Source organism: Lepus europaeus, chromosome 8 (assembly GCF_033115175.1).
Source record: "Lepus europaeus isolate LE1 chromosome 8, mLepTim1.pri, whole genome shotgun sequence".
In the NCBI taxonomy this organism is placed as follows: Eukaryota; Metazoa; Chordata; class Mammalia; order Lagomorpha; family Leporidae; genus Lepus; species Lepus europaeus.
In genome coordinates this window covers 37312758-37336396 of record NC_084834.1, presented here as the reverse complement: position 1 = coordinate 37336396, position 23639 = coordinate 37312758, and the positions used below count along the sequence as shown (strand labels likewise).

The 23639-nt window shown below is 47.5% G+C and overlaps 1 protein-coding gene across 1 annotated transcript in view; it reads right to left on the bottom strand.

Moving 5' to 3' along the window:
* Positions 1 to 284: 284 nt before the first annotated feature.
* The window catches only part of TBC1D9 (TBC1 domain family member 9), a 124494-nt gene continuing 101139 nt past the window's right edge, over positions 285 to 23639 (bottom strand). The window contains exons 14-21 of the mRNA XM_062199577.1: positions 17345 to 17443; positions 17120 to 17188; positions 13864 to 14104; positions 9475 to 9540; positions 8597 to 8683; positions 3060 to 3134; positions 2861 to 2964; positions 285 to 2387 (exon numbers count right to left, since the gene is read on the bottom strand). Of these exons, the coding sequence (XP_062055561.1) occupies positions 1692 to 2387; positions 2861 to 2964; positions 3060 to 3134; positions 8597 to 8683; positions 9475 to 9540; positions 13864 to 14104; positions 17120 to 17188; positions 17345 to 17443 (1437 nt within the window). The 3' untranslated portion in view covers positions 285 to 1691. The remainder of the gene's footprint in view (positions 2388 to 2860; positions 2965 to 3059; positions 3135 to 8596; positions 8684 to 9474; positions 9541 to 13863; positions 14105 to 17119; positions 17189 to 17344; positions 17444 to 23639) is intronic.

The following is a 23639-nucleotide window of genomic DNA, read 5'->3' as shown; positions in this document are numbered from 1 at the left end:
CCCAGATGGAGTTCCAGGCTCCTGTCTTCAGCCTGTTCCAACCCTCGCTACTGGGGCCATTTAAGGAATGAAACAATGGATGAAAAATCTCTCTCTTCTCTCTGTATCTCCCTCTCCAATTCTTTCAAATAAATAAAATTAATCTTTAAAAAAATAGTGCTTACTATTTAAAAAAAGTTTAATGTATGTAATCAAAGGTGTTGCCTAATAAAATTTCCCCAGCAAAGCTGTCAGAGGAATCATGGTATCACATTCGGTAGGAACTCCAGCACAAAGACAAGAAGCCGTATCTGAAGCATTTTATTTGTTCACATTTATCCTATTTGAGGTTAACACTACTTCATTTGACAGTTTAAAAGTCATTCTGTAAACAAAATAGGAAACAAAGCAGCAACAGCTAAAATAAGGATGCGGTGTATAATAAAATAAAGGAATGTGTTGAAAGGAATATTCTGAATAGGCAAAGGAAATGTGAACATGATTATGAATTCAACGACATGGGGAAAAACCTCCCAACATCTGTAAAAAACAAAAACGTAACAATAAGAAAAATTGAAGCTAGAATTCAAAGTGCAGGTGCGCGAGCTTTCATTTCCACATCCACTCGGGAAATAGAACAGACTATGCTTTGATATAAAGTGACAAGTTCTGCTTGAAAACATTGAGTTACGTTATCTTGCAGGATTGTTTTTTCAGTTTACATGATCTCTATGTTGATTTAATGAAAAGATGGTCATCTACGATACATGGTATAATTTCTTGAATCTATGGAGAGTATGGAAATGGTAAACTTCATTTTTTTTCTTTAATTGTAGTAACAAAAAGCTGAAAATTCAGTACCAGAAACATCGGTACTTTTACTCTTTCAAAACCCAAATGAAACCCGGAGCGTATCCTGATCCCTCTGTGATGTGTGTTGCCACATCTGGAGTCCCAGGAACAAAAGACGGCTTCTGTTTCTGGCCAGCTGCCATCAATCGTCAGGACAAGTGCTTAATGCAAAACGGGGATGCTGTCTGTGCAAACTGGTCAAGTCCAAGTGCTGTCTGGCATCATGGAAGGTCATTTCCACTTTCCTAATTGTGCAGGACCCAAATGTCTTCCCCCTGAAGGAGAACATTTGTTGAATATGATTTTTGATGAGAGCTTTTATGAAATATTATTTCAAATCTGTAAAAATGTGTCTAATACTTCCTAAAGTGGCGTAGGATTTGCCCCAGCTGACACTATCTTTCCCATTTAAGAACAGTCTTGTGTTGTGGCTTTTCATTTTCCTAACAGCCTTAATGATATGGAAAAATCTGAATATACACATGATTGCTGTCTTATTTAGCATGAAACAGCACTATTTTTTAAACCATGTATACAGCGCAACAGTAAGGTTAATAAGTTACAATACACACATATCACTGACAGATTCAGATCTTTTTTTTTTTTTTTTGGAATTCACTGAATAAACTGTATTCCAATAAATCCCCTCTTCCCCCCAAGAGTGTACTGTGCCTACAATGAGGTGTTTAAATATTTTCTCCAACAGCTTTCGTTGTATTACGTTATGAAAACACGAGGCTTTGGGCCCGGTACTAATAAATATTGAATTTAAAAGAAAGAAAGAACGAACTCCCAACACAGAGGCACCTAAAAAAGCCCCCTCCCTTTCCCGCGTGCCTCCAGCAGGTGGCGCTGCCGGCTCAGCCTGACATGGAGGAGATTTCGTAGTCACTGGCCGAGGTGAGGGGCTTGCCCATCATGCGGATGTTCTTGGCGCTGGTGATCCTGGCCATCATGCACACGGGCTTGTCAAAGTACTTCACCAGGGCCGGCTCGGTTAGGAGCGAGGCCAGGAACTGCTCGAAGGTGATGGCCCAGTCCCGGTCCAAGCTGGTGCTCCGCGGCAGCGCGGCCGAGCCCTGGCCGCTGCGCACCAGCACGGTGTCCTCGCCGATGTCCTCGCAGTGCAGCTTGTCCTCCTCGTGCGAGCCGGCACTCAGCACCGAGTACGAGGACATGGAGCTGTCGTCATCGGAGGTGAGCATGGAGGAGCAGGCCCCGTTGTCGCGGGGCGAGGAGTCCTCCAGCTTAATGTCCTCCATCTGTCCTCCCAGCGAGTGCTCCTCGCTGTCCCCGGCGGCGGCAGCAGCGGCCAGGCTGGCCGGGAGGGGCTCCCCGGCCTCCACCGCGTACGGCTGCCCAGGGCCCTTCTTGGGGAGCAGCGCGCCTGCCGTGCCGCCGGCCTCCTTGGCGGGCTGGGCGACGAAGAGCTTGCCCACTTCCCCGATCTCCAGCAGGAGGCTGGTCACCGCTGCCGTGGCGTGGTACAGCTCCTGCTCGTTGGGGTCCTCGCTGAACATGTTGTACATGGTCTTGCACAGCTCGATGAACTGCCCCTGCCAAGCGATGTGGGAAAACACTCAGAATCGGGAAACCAGGTGGGGAGCAGCGAGGCCGGCCCCTCGGGAAGCCAGCTTAGCCAGGATTGCTAAAGACCCCGCCCCAGAAGCTGCACTAGCGAGGATGGAGGGCGCGGACTGCACAGTATCTCTTTAGGGCTGTTTGCATTTTTTACTTTTTAAGTTGAAAATTTCCACACACCCGAGAAAGTAGAAACAACAAGATGTGTGCGCTCTCCAAATGGAACATTCCATGGTTCATGTTTTCTCTCAGGAGGTCATTTTCTCACAACTGGGCACATCTTGGATGCATAAAATCATGTACACACAAAACAGACCCAAAGTGATACTAATTAAGTGCCTCCAAGTCACCATGTTCTTCCCGAGGGTACCTAACTCCACATTTACCTTGTAACTGGAAACAGGAGCTATAAGTTTGAAATTAATGAACTGAATTGTTAAGCATTTACCTGGTTCAATTTGGGCAAATCCTTTGCATTCTTGGACTTGGATTTATTTTCTGGAGTCCAGAGTCTCAGGTAGTTACGGTTTTCTTGAGAATTTGCCCTCTTCCCTGAAACCCAAAGGCCAAGACATAAGTGTTCCCGGGGCCAAAAAACCAGGGTCCAACCAGTGAGAAGGCAAACATATGGACGGCAGAATCCATACCTTTGTCTGGCTTTAGACTCACTGTGACGAAGCCATCATCCGCACTCTGTTTGCTTCTGCTATCCAAGCCGACAACTACCAGGAAATACGCAGAAGGAAAAAGCAGAATGTTAACTAATACAGCCACAGATGTATCGTGGCAGTAGAACACAGAACCTCTGGGTAGGGGTACCTGAGTTAGCAAACAGAACAACTCGGAAAAACAAAATACCAGCACGCATGGTTACATTTGAATTTCAAATAAAAAAAATGTAGTTTGCTTGGAATAAGTCTATTGTTAACATTGCATGGAGGGGCTGGCGCTGTGGCGCAGCAGGTTAATGCCCTGGCCTGAAACGCTGGCATCCCATATGGGCACCGGTTCTAGTCCCGGCTGCTCCTCTTCTGATCCAGCTCTCTGCTATGGCCTGGGAAAGCAGTAGAGGATGACCCAAGTCCTTGGGCCCCTGCACTCATGTGGGAGACCTGGAAAAAGCTCCTGGCTCCTGACTTCGGATTGGCGCAGCTCCAGCCCTTGCAGCTATCTGGGGAGTGAACCAGCGGATGGAAGATCTCTCTCTCTCTGTCTCTACCTCTCTCTGTAACTCTGTCTTTCAAATAAATAAAATAAATTTTTAAAAAATTGCATGGAGCAGGGGCAGGTATTTGGCACAGCAGTTCAGGCACTGCTTGGGATGCCTGCGTCTCATTTCAGAGTGCCTGGTTTGAGTCAGGGCTCCTCCACTTCCAATCCAGCTTCCTGCTAGTGTGCACCCTGGGAGGCAGCAGGTGATGGCTCAAGGACTTGGTTCCCTGCCACCCACATGGGAATCTGGATTGAGGTCTGGGCTCCTGGCTTTAGCCTGGCTCAGCCCTGGCTTTTGGCAGACATTTGGGGAGTGAACCAGACGATGGAAAATCTCTTTCTGTCTGACTTTCAAATAAAATGAAAATAAATTTTAAAGGATGCACTGCATGGAACATACTTACCCTAAGCAAATTATTTTTATCTGAAATTCAAATTTTACTGGATGCCCCATGTTTTACCTGACAACCTTATCCCTAAGTGAAGGACTCATCCAGAATTCTTTCTCACAGTTGGGGCTCACTGTTCAATTAAAAATTAAGGGGATTAGGCCACTTAAACGTAAAAACTGGTGGTGCTTGTCCCAGTAAGTGCTCTCCCATCTCTGCTATTTGGTCATCTCAGCTTTACATCCCTGTAATCAGCTTCCTTGCCAGGCCCTGCAAACGATCAAGAACTCACTCTTCGAATGAAATTAAAATTTTTTGGCACTATATTATGTGCTATAAAATTCCTTCAGATGCATAAATTGGCATGTCAAAAATCTGACTTTAAGGAACCCATTTAGAACTCTTTTTATAAATGAAAACAGCACATTATAGCACAGGTGACAGCTTCCAAAGGGAGAGGTATGCAATGTCCTCGGATTCCCATCCAGTTTGTCAGCTGTAAGCGTGCATCCTAGCACTTCTTCAACCTCCCAAAAGGTGGCCGGTTCGCTAGATATGACCTTTACTGTACACGGTGTCAAAGTGAGCCCACAGCTTTTATACGACAGAGTGAAGACAGTGTACTACATACTGTATACATCATCGGAAAATTTCCCTCCTCTTTATGTTAAAAATTACTTAGGAAACCAATATGCTGAGTCCAAGCAGTAAATACTACATAGCCATTTTAAAAACTATTTTCAAACAATCTTTAATGACATAGTAATAGTCTCGCTGGATTTTAATGTGAAAAAAGCAGGATACAAAAACTGAATATGTAGTTTAATTTGTGTGTGTGTGTGTGTGTGTGAGGGAGAGACAGAGAGAGAGGACTATGAATACGAAACTGAAAAATATTTCGATACTAGGCCGGTGCCGTGGCTCACTAGGCTAATCCTCCACCTGCAGCGCCGGCACCCCGGGTTCTAGTCCTGGTCGGGGGCAGGATTCTGTCCCGGTTGCTCCTCTTCCAGTCCAGCTCTCTGCTGTGGCCAGGGAAGGCAGTGGAGGATGGCCCAAGTCCTTGGGCCTCTGCACCCGCATGGAAGACCAGGAGAAGCACCTGGCTCCTGGCTTTGGATCGGCACAGTGCCGGCCACAGCGCACCAGCCGTGGTGGCCATTTGTGGGGTGAACCAACGGAAAAAGGAAGACCTTTCTCTCTGTCTCTCTCTCACTCTCTAACTCTGCCTGTCAAAAGAAAAAAAAAATTTCGATACTAATAATTATGTTTATATAAGAGTTCACGATATCTTTAGTTTACTTCCAAAAGTTAACACAGAGGAACAATACTGTCAAAACTAGAAAAATACTTGAAATTGTAATCTATTTTCATCTATTTGAATGGCAGAGAAAAAGAAAGAGAGAGAGAGAGAATGAGATTTTCTATCCATTGGTTCCTTCCCCAAATGTCCACAAAAGCCAGAGCTGGGCCAGGCCAAAGCCAGGAGTGATAAACTCCATTTAGGTCTGCTAGGAGCCCAAACACTTGGGCTATCACCTGCTACGTCCCAGGTGCATCAGCAGGGAGTTGAGTACTCGAGAGGACGCAGGCATCCCAAGTGACAGCTTAACCTGCTGCATTACAACGCCTGCCCTAGGAAAACATTCTGTAAAACACCTTTCAACTATATCAAATACTTTCAGCATGTGCCCATTCCTGAAGCATTTCTTAAACAAGAGAGCTCTTTTCTGAAAGTAGTGCTACTTGGAAATACATTATTAGCATTTTGTAGCCAGAATTTGATTGTTAATGACATGAATGCTCCACTTTTTTTCTTTTAAGGATGTATTTTATTTATTTGAAAGACAGAGTTACAGAGAGAGGTAGAGACAGACAGAGAGGTCTTCCATCTGCTGGTTCACTCCCTAGTTGGCCGCAACGGCTGGAGCTGTGCTGATCTGAAGCCAGGAGCTTCTTCAGGGTCTCCCACGCGGGTGCAGGGGCCCAAAGACTTGGGCCATCTTCTGTTTTCCCAGGCCATAGCAGAGAGCTGGATTGGAAGAGGAGCAGCCGGGACTAGAACTGGCGCCCATAGGGGATATCCGGTGCTTCAGGTCAGGGCTTTAACCTGCTGGGCCACAGCGCTGCTCCTGCTCCACTTCTGATCCAGCTCTCTGCCATGACCTGGGAAAGCAGTGGAAGATGGCCAAGGTCCCTGGGGCCCCTGCACCCATGTGGGAGACCCAGAGGAAGCTCCTGGCTCCTGATCAGCACAGCTCTGGCCATTGCGGCCATTTGGGGAGTGAACCAGTGGATGGAAGACCTCTCTCTCTCTCTTTCTTTCTCTCTGTAACTCTGCCTTTCAAATAAATTAATTAATTAAAAAAAAAAAAGACTTCTCTTTCTGTCTCTTCCTTTCTCTGTCTGTAATTCTGCTTCTCAAGTAAATGAATAAATCCTTTTTAAAAGAGAATATTTTAAGATGTGCCTAGTTACAAAAAGCCTTGCTCCCATCAGGCCCTGACTGCACCTGTTAACACAGCCCTCTCTCTCTCTCCATCCTCCACACAAGGAAACAGGTTCTGAGCTGCAGGACCCTGCATGTAGTCACTAGCAATGGTACGCAGAGCATGCATTCTGTGTAAGGCTGCTGTCCACAACTTGTCCTACCAGACTGAGTCCAGCCCTGTATCCCTGCTCAGTGCCTCTGGTGCTCAGAGGTGAAAAGCAAGGCCAAGTTATGTTTGCTCTGGGATGGCAGCTTTAACAGGCAGACGAACCCAGGGGCAACCCATGTTTACTTCTGGATTTGGGTGAGGTGAGGAGACTGTCCTAAGGATGAATTGGAAGTAAGCCACTTACTGCAGCTGTAGCTGAGAACGCTGCTCACGGGAGACAAAACAGCTACACATTTAGAGATATTTACAGTGGGCCTAATCACACATACATAGACCTACTAGTCCCGAGGACAGGGATTGCCAAACTTCTTCTGTAAGTACAATCAGCTCCTCAGTATCTGAGGTGGGTTGAGTCCAGGACGCCTGGGATACCAACATCCAGAGACGCTCCTGTGCCTTATACGTACAAGTCACTGTATTAGCACATAACCCTTTCCCCTGAACGCTTCAAGTCATCTCTGGATGACTTACAACACCTAACACAATGCAAATGCAAGGCAAATCTTTGCTGTTGTTGTTGTATATTGTTTAGGGAATAATGATGAACAAAATGTCTGTGCATGTCCATTACAAATGCAATTATTTTTCAGATAATCTTCAACACACAGATTGAATCTGGGGATGTGGGACCTTCTGGGCTCTGTAGTTCATACGATCTTGGCCTTAACTGCTCGGCTCTGCCACCGCAGCATGGAAATAAACACAGGCCAAATATAAATGGATGAACTTAGCTGTGTTCAAATAAAACTTTCTGTATAGGCACCCAAGTTTAAACTTTAAATACTTTTCACATGGTAAGAGATACTATTTCCCTTTTAATTTTTAAAAACCATTTTAAAATGTAAAAACCATTCTTAGTTCACAGGTTCTACAAAATAGGCAGTGGAGGCGCTGGCGCTGTGGCACAGTGGGTTGAGCCTCTGCCTGCAATAGTGGCATTCCATGTGGGAGCTGGTTTGAGTCCCAGCTGTCCCACTTCCAATCCAGCTCCCTGCTAATGGCCTGAGAAAAACAGCAGAAGGTGGCCCAAGTGCTTGGGCCCCTGCACCCAGGTGGGAGACCTGGAAGAAGCTCCTGACTCCTGGCTTCATACTGGACCAGCCCTGGCCATTGTGGTCATTTGGGGAGTGAACAAACAGGTGAAAGATCTTTCTCTCTGTGTCTTTCCTCCTCTCTCTATAACTCTGCTTTTCAAATAAATAAAAAATAAATCTTAAAAAAAAAATGGGTAATGGGCCCAGATTTGGACTGTGGAGCCATAGTTTGCCCACCTGTTAGAGAGCAAAGAGAGAGACCAGAGGATAGTTTCTGATATAAAGGCCAGTCCCCATTCTGGATTGCTGCAAACAACACGGTGGCATTCTTAATGAGCCTGACCCTAGCAGGGAGAGAACAAAGTGTATGGCTCTACAGGACACATTTGTTCCAACCCAGCGGGATATAACATGCATGCTCCCTCCCATGGGCTGCTACACCTGCTCCCCAGGAGTTGCTCAACCTCAAAAAGGCAAAGGGAGAGGCCAATGTTGCAGATGTTGTAGCCCAGGGGATTAGGTGACTGCTTCGGACACTCCCATCCCATAACAGATCCACTCCCGGCTAACACACTCCCTAAGAGACAGCATATGATGGCTCAGGTACTTGGGTCCCTGTCACCCATGTGGGAGATCCACATGGAATTCCTGGCTGTTCTGAGCATTTGGGATGTGAACCAGCCAATAAAATCTCTCTTTCTCTCCCTTTCTCTCTCTGCCTTTCAAATAAACCTACACTTTTTTCCCCAAAAAACTAAAAGTGAAATAACATATTAAGCAGCCATACTCACATATTTCTCTGGAAGTATATTTGGGAGGCAAATTTTTTTTCCAACAGAAGGTTCTGTAGAAAACAAACATAGCATTTTTCACGAGAAAAGCCACCTACCGTGTGTACATTCTGGGGTGATATCTTCAAAGAAGTACTGAGTTGCTTCAAAAGCAGAATCTGGCTCATCTTGATCAGAAGATGGCTCTAGAGAGGGGAGGGAGCATCGTTTTCACATTGGCAGGGTCAGGACTCAGGGCAGGCGCACTTTAATAAAGAAAATGACACTGGGGACAAGGTGCAGTGGGATCACATCACTGAGGGGCCTTGAATGCCCACTATCTCCAAAACCTCAGTAGCATCTCCTCTGTTCCCAACTCCGCCTTCCTTTTTAACGGCTCTATACAACAAGTGTCCCTTCACATTTTCCTTTTTTATGGAAATTTTCCCAAATTCCAAGCCAAATGAACTAAACTTGAGAAAACTATACCTTATAAAAAATAATTCCCAAACCTACAGCTTACCCTATCTCTACCGTAAGCCGATCATTCCTGTTTTTGTTTTTTAAAAATATTTGCTAGGTTTATCCCAGCTAGAACTAATTCTGCTTACAAGCGAATTCACATTCTACCATCTTTCTCCCTCCTTTCTGTTAGAACTGCTGCCCTGTGCAGACCTCAGTGACTCCTACACGCATTTTTTCCCCTCACAATCCTGGTAGCCTGTGGGGGACCAAATGCTATCTATTCTTTTTCCTGTAGATGCCTGTTCTTGTCCACGACCACAGCTCATACATCAGACAGACAAGGGCCCACAGGTTCAAGCCTAGGCTGATTCAGGAACTTATATAAATAGTCCTGAGTCAGTGTGTTCTTAGGGACCAGTGATTTCATATCAAAAAGAAGCAAACAGTGTACACCAAATAATAATAATAATAACGAGATTTCAAGCTAGGTCCTCATTTCAGGTTCACGTGCAGCTCTGTGTAGCTCACTTACCAGGCAAGACATGCATCTTGTACAGAAGTTTGAGCTTCTCTGTGAGATCCCCATGGCACGCAGCACCTGGAAGTCACATAAATAGCAATGTGAAATGCACCAGCTTATGGTTCCCCGTGCAGTCTGTTCTTTGCAAACTGGAACTAAGATATTATTTGACAAAAGTCCTGGCCAGAACACACTTGCGTTAGGAGCTCTGGAGCCAGCAAGCTTGGTTTCAAAATCTTTACCCTCACCAACTGTCCTCAGACAGTTGACCTCTCTATACGTCAGCTTCTGCTTTGTAAAGTGAGATGGCAGGAGCATATTCTTCCAGAGGTCTTGACATCAGGAACACAGGAAATGTCAGGAGCAAATGTATTAGTAGATGGAAAACACTTAGATTGCTACCTGGCACGTAATAGAGTTATTGTTGAGAAAGGGCACACAAGAGGGCGCCAACATCCTGAATAACTATCAGAGTTCAGAAATAATCTTCAAGTATGTTTGAATCACTTCAAATTACTCATTTTAGTGATCTTTAGCTGTTGTTGGGTTTTCCAAAACGTTTCTTCATTTTCGCTTGTTCTAGCTGCCATCACATCACCAGAGCTTCACACCAAAACAAGCCTGTTCTTTTTCCTTTCAACGTCGATCTTGATTCCTAGAATCGGACAGTCTTTGTACGTATGTATTCTCAGGACACCGAGCTAAAGCTCTCTCTGTCTCTTCTTGGTCACTCTGCCTTTCCAAACGAGAAAGGATGAATCAGATTTGGAAAAAGAAAGACGAGAGGAGCCTTGGAATGTTGGCTGGAGGAACAGTAGGTTATCTTGGCTGACCCATCTCTTTTGCACATCATGTGAGACAGGAATCTAGCACTTACTGGTACCTTCTCAGACATGAGCTCATTATCCCAGAGGCATCCCGCCCCACTGATGTAGTCACTCTGTGCTAGAAGTTCCTCTGTGGTTTTCCTATGGTCTAAGGCCTTAACATATATTGTCAACTTTATAAAGTCCATAAACCCCATAAAAACATGAAAATTTAGGATTATGTGCATGTATCATTCTTTACAAAGAAAATGTGCACAATCATGATCAAATCTCAAAGAATCCATGACTCAGAAACGGCACGGAACTCCTCTTCTCCTTGTTCCACTCTCTGGAGCCAGACAGGGCAGGTCCTTTGCCTTTTCCACGCAATAGCCTTCAGATCTCAAGGACAGCTGCCCTGTCGCGCCCAAGCTCCTCTCTGCACGACACGTTTATCCTGCCAGGTTCCACATCTCCTACACTGTCAAGGCTTCCGCATCACGTGATTTCCATCCCTGCCCTATTCTTGTCCTCATCCACCCTCACTGCTTTGTTTGTTTGTCTTGTTTTTTGGACAGGCAGAGTTAGACAGTGAGAGAGAGACAGAGAGACAGAGAGAAAGGTCTTCCTTCTGTTGGTTCACCCCCCAAATGACCTCTATGACCGGCGCTGCGCCGATCCGAAGGCAGGAGCCAGGTGCTTTCTCCTGGTCTCCCATGCGGGTGCAGGGCCCAAGCACTTGGGCCATTCTCCACTGCACTCCCGGACCACAGCAGAGAGCTGGACTGGAAGAGGAGCAACCGGGACAGAATCCGGCCCCCTAACCAGGACTAGAACCTGGGGTGCTGGCACCACAGGCGGAGGATTAGCCTAGTGAGCCTGGCGCCAGCCACCCTCACTGTTAACTCCTCAGTCAACATCCCCCTGGACACGGTTCCAGAGCCTTCTGGCAGGGAATGACGGAAAGTAAGAACCATACACTTAGTAGAGCCAAGTTTGCATTCCACTTCTGACACGCTCACTTCGGAGCTTCCTACTGACCACACAGTCATCCAAACCCCAAGGTGTGTGCATGTTAAGTAACAACACTAACTGAGGAAATAATGATGGATATCTATTGGCCCCTCCCCCTGTGTCAAGTCCTGTGCTGGCTGCTTTCTAAGCATCACCTATTTCTGTTACTTCCTCCAGCTCTCCTCCTTAGCTCTGTGCAAAGTTTTTACAATTCCCTTTTGGATGGACAGCACTACGGGAATTAGAAGTTGCCTGGAGGAACAGAAAAGATTAGGATAGGGACAAAGGGTCTTGAGTCTTGTCTGAAGGCTTCGCTTTTTTTGAAATGTAGAGTGTACTTAGATACTGCTTGTATAATTTAAAAATTAATGCCTCCTCCACCGCCATCCCCCAAATTGCCCCTTGCATTCTCAACATAGAGTGACAAGAAAAGAACAAACTTTTGAGACGGCCAGCCTGCCTTTGATGCCTGGGTCCAGCCTCTATTCACTGTGCTTCTCAGCTGAGTTCCATGACAGATCTTTATTATCTTTATTTTCTGGCTAACAATTAATGTCTGAGCTGGCACCGTGGCTCAACAGGCTAATCCTCCACCTGCAGCGCCGGCACACTGGGTTCTAGTCCCAGTAGGGGTGCCGGATTCTGTCCCGGTTGCCCCTCTTCCAGTCCAGCTCTCTGCTGTGGCCCGGGAAGGCAGTGGAGGATGGCCCAAGTGCTTGGGCCCTGCACCCCATGGGAGACCAGGAGGAAGCACCTGGCTCCTGGCTTTGGATCGGCGTGGCGCGCCGGCCTCAGCAGCCATTAGGGGGTGAACCAATGGAAAAGGAAGACCTTTCTCTCTGTCTCTCTCTCTCACTGTCCACTCTGCCTGTCAAAAAAAAAAAAAAAATTAATGTCTGAGTAAGTTACTTTTCTGAGATTCCTTTTTCTTCTTTTTCTTTTTAGCTGAAAATGAGGATAACAGTAATCAGATAGGTAATCGTGGGGTCTGAATGCCTGTGTCACCCTCAGATTCATGTGTTGGAACTGAATCCCATCTGTGCTGGCATCACAAGGTGGAGCCTTTGGGAGGCGACCTGCTCCTAGGAGCGCTGCCCTCCTGATGGGTGCCGGTGCCTTACAGGAGAGGCTGAGGGAGGCGGCCTGCTCTTCTGCCATGTGAGGACCCAGAGGCTCTGTTTGGGAGGAACGGGCCATTGAGAGAAGCTCAACCTGCTAGTGCCTCCAGTGGGACTGTGAACAGTATATTTCTGTGCCTTAGAAATTACCCATTCTAAGGAATTCTGCTACAGCAGCCTGAACTGACATAGGCAATAAAATACTACAGTAGCGGCACACACTGTGCCTCCGGGGTAACTCGATTCAAACACAAGTTTGCAAGTTACACGCACAATAAGCAGCTGGGCAGTGCTACGTAAGCGGTAGCTGTCATGTTGAGTGCTGGTGCGGAGGGCTGTTGCATGCGTTAAGCGACAGGGTACAAGTTCTAACCACTGAACAGAGCCTGCCCCCTCTGCATTCCCGTCCCTTATTAACATACCGATGAGCAGAGGAGCTTCTAATGTCTTTTTTTTTTTTTTAACCTAAGAGGACTTTGACCATTTTAAAAACCCAACTTTCTCTCGTCTTTATACCTTCCAGATTCTTACAGATTTAGGGTTTTCTCTATAACCATCCTTGGCCTGTGTACACCTCACCCTTCATCTTTCCCTGGGGCACATCACTTTAATCTAAGCAGCCTAAGGTCACAGAGTGACATAATTACAATAATTAAAAAACAAAACAAAACAAAAAGCTGTCTTAGCTCATTTCGGGCAGCCTGACGATGCCTGCTGCATCCACAGCCTCACATCAGGTTGGTGGAGCTCTACTGCTCCCCAGCTACAAATGGAACAGTCCAAGAATACAGGGCAGTAGACAAGCTGGCCCCGGAACGTGAGAGGCGGCCAGCCGCCAGCAGTGCGGCGCAGGTGCGCATGCTCAGGACAGGCAGTCCTTGCTGCCGGCGGGATGGCCAGAAAGGCCTCCAGGGAGACGGCACAGGGGCTGTGGGTTCTCAGCCCTCTATGAAAACATTATGAAATGTTTTGTGAAATATATGGAAATATATAAAGTTCTATATAACTGAATATAGAGCATATGCATAATTGTAGAGTGTGTAATTACATATGTATATGTATATATAAACACACATTGTGCATATACACACACACACACATAATTACATATATCAAAAGAAAAGCAAACACTACCCACTTATCACTCTTTCCCTTGTAAGCTATCATGGTTTTTGGTTTCAGTGTTTACGTTGGCATGTTACTGTCTTGCAAGTTCTCTGATAACATACTTTTAACTCCTGTTGAGGCCTATCTAATAGAGAAGGCAATGATGTATCCCCATATCCATTACATAAAAACACACTTTATAATCAGTTGGCAAACCTTCACAGCTGCCGCTCTGCCCTTCAGACCCAATCTTCAGAGCAGAACAGGGCTGTGGCTCTGAGCACAGCACTAGGGACCATTGGGGTGAACTCCCCCACCCCAGTTATTGTACTCATGCAATAACACCCCATCCTTACTTAGCCCAGAGACAAACTCTCGGAAGTTTATCAGGGAGTCTCCATTTTCATCCAGTAACTGGAACAAGCGGGAGGCCAGCACGTCAGAGTGCGTTCCACACGCCCAGGGGAACAGAAGAGCAAACATGCCCTTGAACTGCTCGAAGTCGATGCGGTACTGTTCGAGGTAAGGCAGGCTGGGGTCGTGTCGGTCCAGAGCATTGCTGCTCCCACCCCAGTAGCAGCTGGTTAGATGCTCTGCCTGCAAGAGAGAGACCTGTATGATCAGCACCTGCTTTCCCTTGTCCCCAACCACACAGGTACTGTCAGATGGTATCCCATCCACAAGTGTGTGTTCCCCCGACTTCACACATGTGCAAATGGAGACACCGGATCAGCACGGGAGCCGCAATGGTGAGAATGGAGATGTGGCTCCAGCAGTGAGCTTCTGGCTTCTGTACCTGAAAGCAAGGCAGCCTCTTTATTTATGAGGTCACGTTGCCTTGGGGAGAAATAGGCTTCCATGCCAAGAAGACCAGAAAAATAAAGGATGCAACAGAAAGGCCTAGGGCACTCCTCCAGCACACACATTTCTAGTTAGCTCTCGGTGGCAGGTGGGGAAGACAAGAGAGCCATGAGAAGCAGGACTCTCTTTTTACTTTACTTCCTGCTGTCCTGAGTATCTTCCTACAAGCATGCATAACATTGAAACAGGAAATGGCACTTTTGAGACAGATCTTTTTCTCTTTTGTCTGTGGGTTCTGAGAAATAGGGGAGTCAGCCTGCAATTTGGCTTTTGCTTAGAAAAGTAGAAAGGATGACCAGTGTCTTTATCATAATTGTTTACTAGGAATTTCTTAGCTAATAGGGAAGAAGGAAAAGGAGGAGGAGGAGAGGAAGGAGGAGGAGGAGAGAGGAAAAATTATAGAGGGCAGAAAGTCAGGACTTCTGCAACCCAGAAGAATAAAGGAAGTAGCATCAAGGTTGCCCAGGGCCTTGGGCTGCATTCCTGGCAGCAGTGCAGAGGGAATGGGATGTGAGAGGTGAGAGGGAGTGAGGCCCCTGTGGAGGCGGCAGTGGCCTGCTAGGCTGAGCTGTGCTATGGAGTGTCTGCGTGCAGCCCCACAGGCCTCTGTGGACAGAATGGTGCTGGTGATACACCCCTGGGAGGAGTCGGCTCCGGCTGAGCTGCATCAGCTGATAAAGCATTTCCTAAGCACCCCAGTTACTCTGCTCCGGGCCTGCACATGGGCGCAGTCACTCTCACGGAGCTCACCATCCTCCAGGAGGAAGTAAGTCATTCAGAGCATTCTCCTTGTTCCTTGCTGGGACCCAAGATGTGGGGGTGAGGGCCCAGAGACAGGAACAGGAGGACTCACTCTGCAAGAGTGCATGAGAAACTAGGACAGAGCCGGCCTGAAACGCAGCTCCTACCACGTCTGCCTCAGGGCGCGGCCTTCCCCCCTCTCCTCACTCAGGTTTACCCGGCAACCCAAGCCCTAGGCTCCCCAGGGTGGGGACTGCACCAGTGCTTTGCCGCTGCAGGAACAGACCAAGCGACTGGCTTTTTAAAGCATCGGAAAAATCTGGCAGGGAGCCTGACACATACCAATGACTCAGTAGAATGTTTGGGAAACGGAATTAAAGCCAATGCCAATTAAAGCGTTCCAAGGACTGAAGAATGAGTCAAGAACTGAAGTTTCTGTCTTGGATCCCACCAGTACCAGGGCTCCTCCCCATCTCTGGCATCAGTCCTGGGTCTCCGGTTCTTTTCAGGGTTGTTGCTCCAGATCCCCAGGGGATTCCTGTTTGTCAGTGCACCCTCAGGGCAGGGTGTCTGAGTGTAAGAAAGACCTGTTTCTTCAGGCATAGTCTTGGTGTCCCAAAGACATCCCCAGTACCTGAACGTGCACAGACCAGAGAGGGCAGCAGTACCCTGGCAAGCCATGGCTTCACCATCTCCCAATCTGAAACTTCTGCACAGGCAGCCCAGGTCCGCCTCCTCCTGGTGCCCCTCAAAGTGGGGCTCTTCCTTATGCACAGCCCTTCTCTTGCCTGTCTGTGGTCTGGCTGCCTCCAGGGGCCACTCCCACTTGTGTACAGTGGTCCTAGCTCCCACCGCCCTGGGAAGCAGATTTCTTCCCATCTTTAGCATGCCTTTACAGCTGGATGCACTTTGGATCTTTCTTTTTCCTCTTATGAAACAGAGGGACCGCCTGTCTGATGGATCACCAGCCTAACCCTGCATCATTAGTTACAGGTGCTGACGAAGAAAATATCACTGAGCTAGCCCATGATGGAGACTTCAGGTGCCGCAAGGAGGCTGCAGGTGGCGCTGTCGCCCACGCTGCTGTGGCTCAAAGGCTTCGGTCTCTCTGAGCCTTCTGTCTTCACCAGAATGAGGGCTGGCACTGCACTGATGACTGGTCACTATCTATGATCTCAGCACATGTTGGAACACCTACTAGCGGACGGAAGTTCACTAGTGAAAAAGAAATCAATAATTAATAAATAAATGGCGGTGCCCTCCAGCCACCAGCAGCCGTCTGGGATGCTGATCTTTATCTCTCCCCCTCTGTGTTTCCTTGGCTCCTATCTTTGCTCACAACAGCAGCACTAAGCTGACCGCCATTAGTGACCCTGCTAAGACTGGTACCTGTATAAAAGGCATTTTGCAAACATTTTTTTCCCCTGTCAATTACCACACTGTAACCAAAGGTGTTGAGAATGATGGTTATGATGATTTTTTTTCTAGAAGAAAAAAATCACACATTGCTGTGTTTACTAGTATCATACTTTCTCATTAAGGATCAAGGCTGGGGAGAGGGAATGACAAAACAGAAATCCCCAAAACCTAACCAATGTTGCTTTCCCTTGGACACTTAAGCAGTTTTCTTATTTCTCTTGTTCTAGTTCCATGTTATCTTTTCTTAAGGGTGCTTTACACTTTGATATAGGAAAAGAATTTCAGGCAGAATTTAAACTCGATCACTGATGAGTATTATAAAACAAAAATGTGTTTTCTTCAGGCTCAGGGAAAAAGCTAGAATATTATATGGAGGGGAAAGGGCTAAAACATCAACTTAAGTTAGTTATGGGCACACGAGTATGTTCATTTTTCCTGTAAGTTCTTTCACTCTGTACTCTCGGCTCCACCTTGCAATTTATACACGTGAGGCTGATGCTATCCCTTCACAATTTGACAGAAAAATCAAGAACTGGATTATCCTGGTGAACTCTTCTATTCTCTTGGGCACTACCTGCCTTTGAAACTCACCTTGAAAAGGGCGTAAAGTTCTTCAAGCTCATCGATGGTAAAGGAAGTTTCTGTCACAATGGTTCGAACCTATATGAATGATAAGCACAAAGAACTGTTCACAAACTCAAATAAATGTCATATGGGTAGAGCGCCTGAAGTCATCCCCAGCCCTGTCAGGCAGCAGCTCAGGGGCTGAGCCAGGGTGCTGAGACCTGGCCAGCTGCCGCTTCTCAGGGGACTCACCACGTTCCGTTTCGTGGTATCCTCCAGGGTCTGGATCACTTTCAGTCTCTGTTTGAATCGCATCTGCTCAATCAAGTCAGCCCGGATGGTTCCAAATTTCTAGAAAGGAGCAATATTGGCATTTCTGAAAAACATCTGGCTGATGTGTGCACAGTGTCGCAGCTGCAGAATGGTTCATGAACGCACTTGGGCAGGTGACAAGGCAGCTGAGACTACACTTGGCCTTAGTGCTTTAGAGCCATTTAACAACCACAAAGAGATAGCCAGGAATTCCCACGCATCTCTGCGGCTGAACTAACTCTTGGAGGCCAGTGTGTCTTCCGTAAGCGGACAGTTCGTCCACAGGAAGGTTTGCATGAGGACGTTTATTTGCAGGTGAAACAGCGCTTCAACGCGAGAATTTCCTTGACCAGAAGAGAGGGGGTCTCTGGTCCCAGGCTAACTACAGAGGAGGAGAAGGGGCACTCCCTTCCCTGCTGCTGAGCTCTAGAACCCAACAGCATTTGTCCATCTGGCCCAGAAATCCATGCTGTGCGCCTCTAGATGGAGATGCTGCGACCCAGCCCTTTCATCAAATTCCAAATGCCTAGCAGTGCCTCAATGTGTCTGCAACTAAATTGCAAATCCCAGTGAGTCTTCCCATTGGAGAGAGACAAGGGTTGTCAGGTTTTGCATCTCTTAGAGAAGCAAAAAAAAAAAAAAAAAAAAAAAAAAAGCAAGGCTGCTTAAAACATGAAGCTTAGACCTACCAGTAGCAATGACTGCAAAGGTCAAATACATTTAAAGCACATAGGAAAAGCTGAATGACAACACCAAGTATTGGTGAGGACATGCTGCCCAAAGTCCCATAGATTGCTGGTTTGGGAAATCTGTCTGGCTGGATTGACTAAATTTGAACACAAATTCCTATGATCCAGATAGTCTACTCCTAAGCATATACCCTAAGGTAAAGTGTCTATTTTTAACCAGGAAATGTAACTAGAATATTCATTAGTGACGGTATCAGCCCAAAGCAAGGAACTACTGAAAGTAACACAGACACATAAAAGATGTACTCTTGGGTTCTGACTACCAGAAAGGAGTGCCTGGGTCAAAACACAATTCCCCCAATGAGCACACAATGGATCAAGATGCAGCAATGCAAACACTGTATGCTGAAACCTCACGATCATAATACTGAGCAACAGAAAACCACAGCTGCAAGAGTACTTGCTGTATGTTTCAATTTATATGAAATTCAAAACAATGGACTCGGACAATGAATCAGGCAAACCCAACGCACAGTGTTAAACCTGTCGTTGTCCACCCACACCATGGGAAGAGTTTTCAGACTTCTTTTTCTTCCCACCTGGGTCCTAGGGATGCCAACCACTTTTTTTTTTTTTTTTAAAGATTTATTTATTTGAAAGTCAGAGTTACAGAGAGGAGAGGCAGAAAGAGAGGTCTTCCATCCGCTGGTTCACTCCCCAATTAGCCACAACGGCCGGAGCTGTGCAGATCTGAAGCCAGGAGCCAGGAGCTTCATCCGGGTCTCCCACGCGGGTGCAGGGGCCCAAGGACTTGGGCCATCTCGTACCACTTTCCCAGGCCATGGCAGAGAGATGGATCAGAAGTGGAGCAGCCTGGTTTCAAACTGGCACCCATATGAGATGCTGGTGCTGCAGGCCAGGGCGTTAACCCACTGCGCCACAGAGCTGGCCCTCCAACCACTTTTCAGCACCTCTATTTTTTTAGAGAGTCTGTTAAATTTTATTTATTTATTTATTAAGTTCTATGTTTTTTTGAAAGGCAGAGACAGACAGATACAGACAGATCTTCCGTTTACTGGTTTATTCCCCCAAATGCCTGCAACAGCCCGGGCTGTGCCCAGGTTGAAGCTGGGGACCCAAAACTACTTGGTAGGGACCCAAGTAGCCAAGCCACTGTCTACTGCCTCCCAGGGTGCACATCAGCAGGAAGCTGGAATCCGAAATGGAGCCAGGCATAGAACTTGGACACTCCAATATGGGATGTGGACATCCCCAGGGGCACCTTAACTGCTGTGTTACACATCCCCACCTCTACTATTTATTTATTTATTTATTTGAAAGAGTTACACAAAGAGAGAAGAAAAGGCAGAAAGAGAGAAAGAGAGAGAGAGAGAGAGACGTCTTCCATCTGCTGGTTCACTTCACAGTTGGCTGCAATGGCTGGAGCTGTGCCAGTGCCAAGCCAGGAGCCAGGAGCTTCTTCCAGGCCTCCCACGTGGGTGCAGGGGCCCAAGGACTTGGGCCATCTTCTACTGCTTTCCCAGACCATAGCAGAGAGCTGAATTGGAAGTGGAGCAGCCGGGACTTGAACTGGCACCCATATGGGATGCTGGCACTGCAGGCGGCTTTACCTGCTATGTCACAGAACCGCCCCCCCCCCCCCCTTTCCACCCTGGTCCTAGCCACTAGCCTCCCTGAAGCAGCCTCTAACTGATCTCCTTGCTTCCTTGAGACACTGTGCCTTTGTTTCCTCCCAGCAGCAAGAATGACCCTCCTCCAGCTGCAGCCAGATAATGCTACTCTTTCACTTAAACCTCCAGTGGTCTTCCCTCTCCCTCAGGGCAACAGGTATGCAAGGCTTGCAGGTCCTACACACCTTGCCCACCTCCCAAAGCTGCCTCTCTGCTCACCCCCTTCTCAACCTCTGCAGCCTCCAAGTCTTTCAGCTGCTCCAAAGGCACAGGCTGTGGGCTCCGTCCCCACCCAGCACCCCAAGTGCCAGCTGCACCTGCTCCCTGGGCTGCGCTTCTCTTGGGCACCCATGCACTCGCTCCCCCACGACACTCTGCTCAATGTCACCTCACCAGAGATATAGAACCCCCACCCTTTGCCCCTTGCATTGCAGCCACTGCCAGAGGCTGTGTCTACCAGACTTGAAGACAGGGCTGAGTCCTCGCTCGCTCGTGCTCAACATACACCTGCTGAATACTGAGTCCTGGTGATCGCCCCGGGAAACAAGTCCTCGTCTTACGCCCTATTCACAGATGAGCAAATGGAGGTTTAGCAAACATCAATTTGATGCAAAGGCTTGTTCAGTCACTAATTAGCTAGGCGAGTGGGCCATTCAGTCCAGCCTTCTAACAGTTTCTTTCTCTGTGAAATGAGACCCTGAAACTGTCCTAGTAGGACTGCTGTTAGAGACAAAGGTAAGTCCATGCCACGTACTGAGGAGTATGGTTGCTAAAAAGAGCCATTTGCCCCCAGGCCCCCATTCAGAGAGCCCATGCATTGGATATGTAATTCAGGTCTGATCCCCAGCCAGGACTCGGCAACGCGCCACAGGCAGAGGGCAAAGGCCCTTCCATCTGCAGCAAACTCGGGCTCCAGTCCCTGCCTGGCTCTTTCCAGAGGACCTGGGAGGAAAGTGAGCAACGAGAAGACCACAGTATGGGCGTCTGTCTCCTCCTGCCCTTGAGAACTCTGACAGATGAATGCTCAGAGTAGGACAAATACTGGCTCAGCACGTCCTGCAGGGGCCCGAGTCTGGATCCCATGCCTTTCCCTGGCATTGCACATTTCAGGTCCATGACAAGAACTAATGCACCCATGTACCAACAATTCCTACAGTGCCGGGACGGAGGGAGCCTAGAATCATTTTACTATATTTATCTTTATTTATATATATTTTATTATATTTATCTTTAACTGACATATGTGATGCTTCATTATATATATACCCGAGTAATGTTCAAATCAGGATAAACATATCTGTCTTCTTAAACATTAATCACTTTTATGGTAAAAACAATTCGAAATCATACTTTCTAGGTTTTTCTTTTGAGAAAAATATGTAGTACCTTATCTATAGCCACTCTAGAAAGAAAACCCCAGAATTTCTTTCTCCTCAATTTTCTAAAATCCTGCCCTTCTTAAACAATAAACAACATTATTCATCTTCATTTATATCTCTTCCACCACTCAATTCTTATCTGAGTGTTTCTGAGGCCTGTTTCTAATCTCCCAACCTAATTTCTAACATTTTTATGAGCAGGCAGGCAATTTTCAATGCAGGCAGTGACTTCTTTTTGCTGCTTTGATCAGCAACGAGGTAGGCAGCCCAAGGTTTCCTCCCACCTCCACCTCGCCTGTCTGCAGAGGTTTGCTTTCTTTTCCACAGACTGGGAACCCTGAGCAAGGAGCTCAGACAGAGGAAGGAGGTGCAGCTGAGTCTGTCTCAAGAATAACTCCCCTGGAGGCCGGCGCTGTGGCATAACGGGTAAAGCCACCACTGGCAGTGCCGGCATCCCATATGGCCACCAGTTCGAGTCCCGGCTGCTCCACTTCCAATCCAGCTCTCGGCTGTGGCCTAGGAAAGCAGTAGAAGATGGCCGAAGTCCTTGGGCTCCTGCACCTGTGTGGGAGACCTGGAAGAAGCTCCTGGCTGGCTTCGGATCAGCACAACTCCGGCCATTGCGGCCAACTGAGGAGTGAACCAGCGGATGGAAGACCTCTCTCTCTGTCTCTACCTCTCATTCTCTCTCTCTGTAACTCTGACTTTCAAATAAATCAATAAATAAATGTTAAAAAAAAAAAAAAGTTCTCTGGCCTCTCCCTGTCCTGCTATCATTCCTGAGTGAACTAGAGCTCCACGACCCAGGCGGGCACTCCCTTTGGTCTGCCTCGGTTTACACTGAGTTACTGGGAAGACAGGGACGGACGCAGGACACACACAGATTTTAGAAAGAGACAAGGGCCTTGCTCAGTGAAGTGCAACAGGCCCCTCCACCCTAAGCCCTCCAGAAGGGCGGTCATTGATGTGTTCAGATGCTACAGCTTAAAAACAAAACAACAATGAAATTCCACTGAGGTCTTAGGTCCACACAATGATGTGAAAAGTCTTCCCAACCAGAGGGAAATTTACTGAAATTAAAAGAAGCCGTTGTCTATGGTTTATTTCCACTTCTAAAAACACCTGAGATCATCAAATTATGCTCAAAGATGCTTCCTTAAATGTCTCCCTAATTCGGAGGGCACATATCCCCGCCACCCCCCCCAACCCCCGGGGAACAGAAGAGTTCATGACCCTGAGCCAGAGGCCTCCGCACCACTGACACCTGAGAGTCCTTTCTTGAATCAGAAATCTTCAAATACTGAAGGTAATTAAGAGGGCCCTGCCTTCAAGCGTGGGTGGGAGAGAGAGGACAAAGTAAGGAAAGTTGAGTCTCTGGAGGTACAGAAAAGCACACCCCGAGGCAGAGACCAGGGGCCACAGATGGATTCTCAAATACAACTGAAGGAGCGCCCCCAAACTCCACCGCCCCTTCCTCCACGATGCAGGTTTCTGCCCACCGGGGTGAACTCGGTGGCTGGGTAGGGAAGGGATGGATGTTCAGGGGCTGGAGACGGGAGGGCAAGGAGGGCAGAGGAGGCAGAAGACACAGAGCAACGAGGACAGGCAGAGAGGGAGACCCTGCACGTCAGGGGTTCACACCGCTGAGTGGGCTGCCTCTCTAGGGGACTCCAGTCCTTAAGGAAGTCTCTACGCACAACTCTTCCCACGGGACACCTTCATAACTCTGCCAGGAAGCAGGCTTATCTCTTATATTTTCATGCAACACTTCTGTTTTCAAAACCAAGGCATTATGTTTTATGCTGCTTGAAGTCTCATGTCTTTTGTAATGATTTGCCAAAAAATAAATAAATAAATAAAGGGGAGGGGAGGCTAGAGAAGCAGTCACCACAAGTGAAAATTCACAATTACAAAAAACACTTTGTCAGCTTCAATGTCAAGCATCTCGTGTGAACCAACTGTTATGGCTTGGACATGGTGTGTGAAACCTAAGGAATAATGGGAAGAACCGAGATAGCCAGACTCAGGATTTGAATCCCAGCTCCCACACGCTGGGCACCCTGGGAAAGGCCTCAAGTTCTCTGAGCCGTGGGTCTATTATCTGTAAAGGGGGCACAACGACACCAACTGCTTCGCAGCTTGTGATCACTCACTTTGATGAGGCATGAGAACAGTGTGATAATGCCCAGTGTCGAGTTGTTACCTAGGATTCATCTTAAAAGTTGGCCTTGTGGCTGGTGCTGTGGCGCAGCGGGTTAACGCCCAGGCCTGAAGCGCCGGCATTCCATATGGGCACCGGTTTGAGACCCGGCTGCTCCACTTCCGATCCAGCTCTCTGCTATGGCCTGGGAAAGCAGTAAGAAGATGGTCCAAGTCCTTGGGCCCCTGCACCTGTGTGGGAGACCTGGAAGAAGCTCCTGGCTCCTGGCTTCGGATCAGCGCAGCTCCAGCCATTGCAGCCAACTGGGGAGTGAAC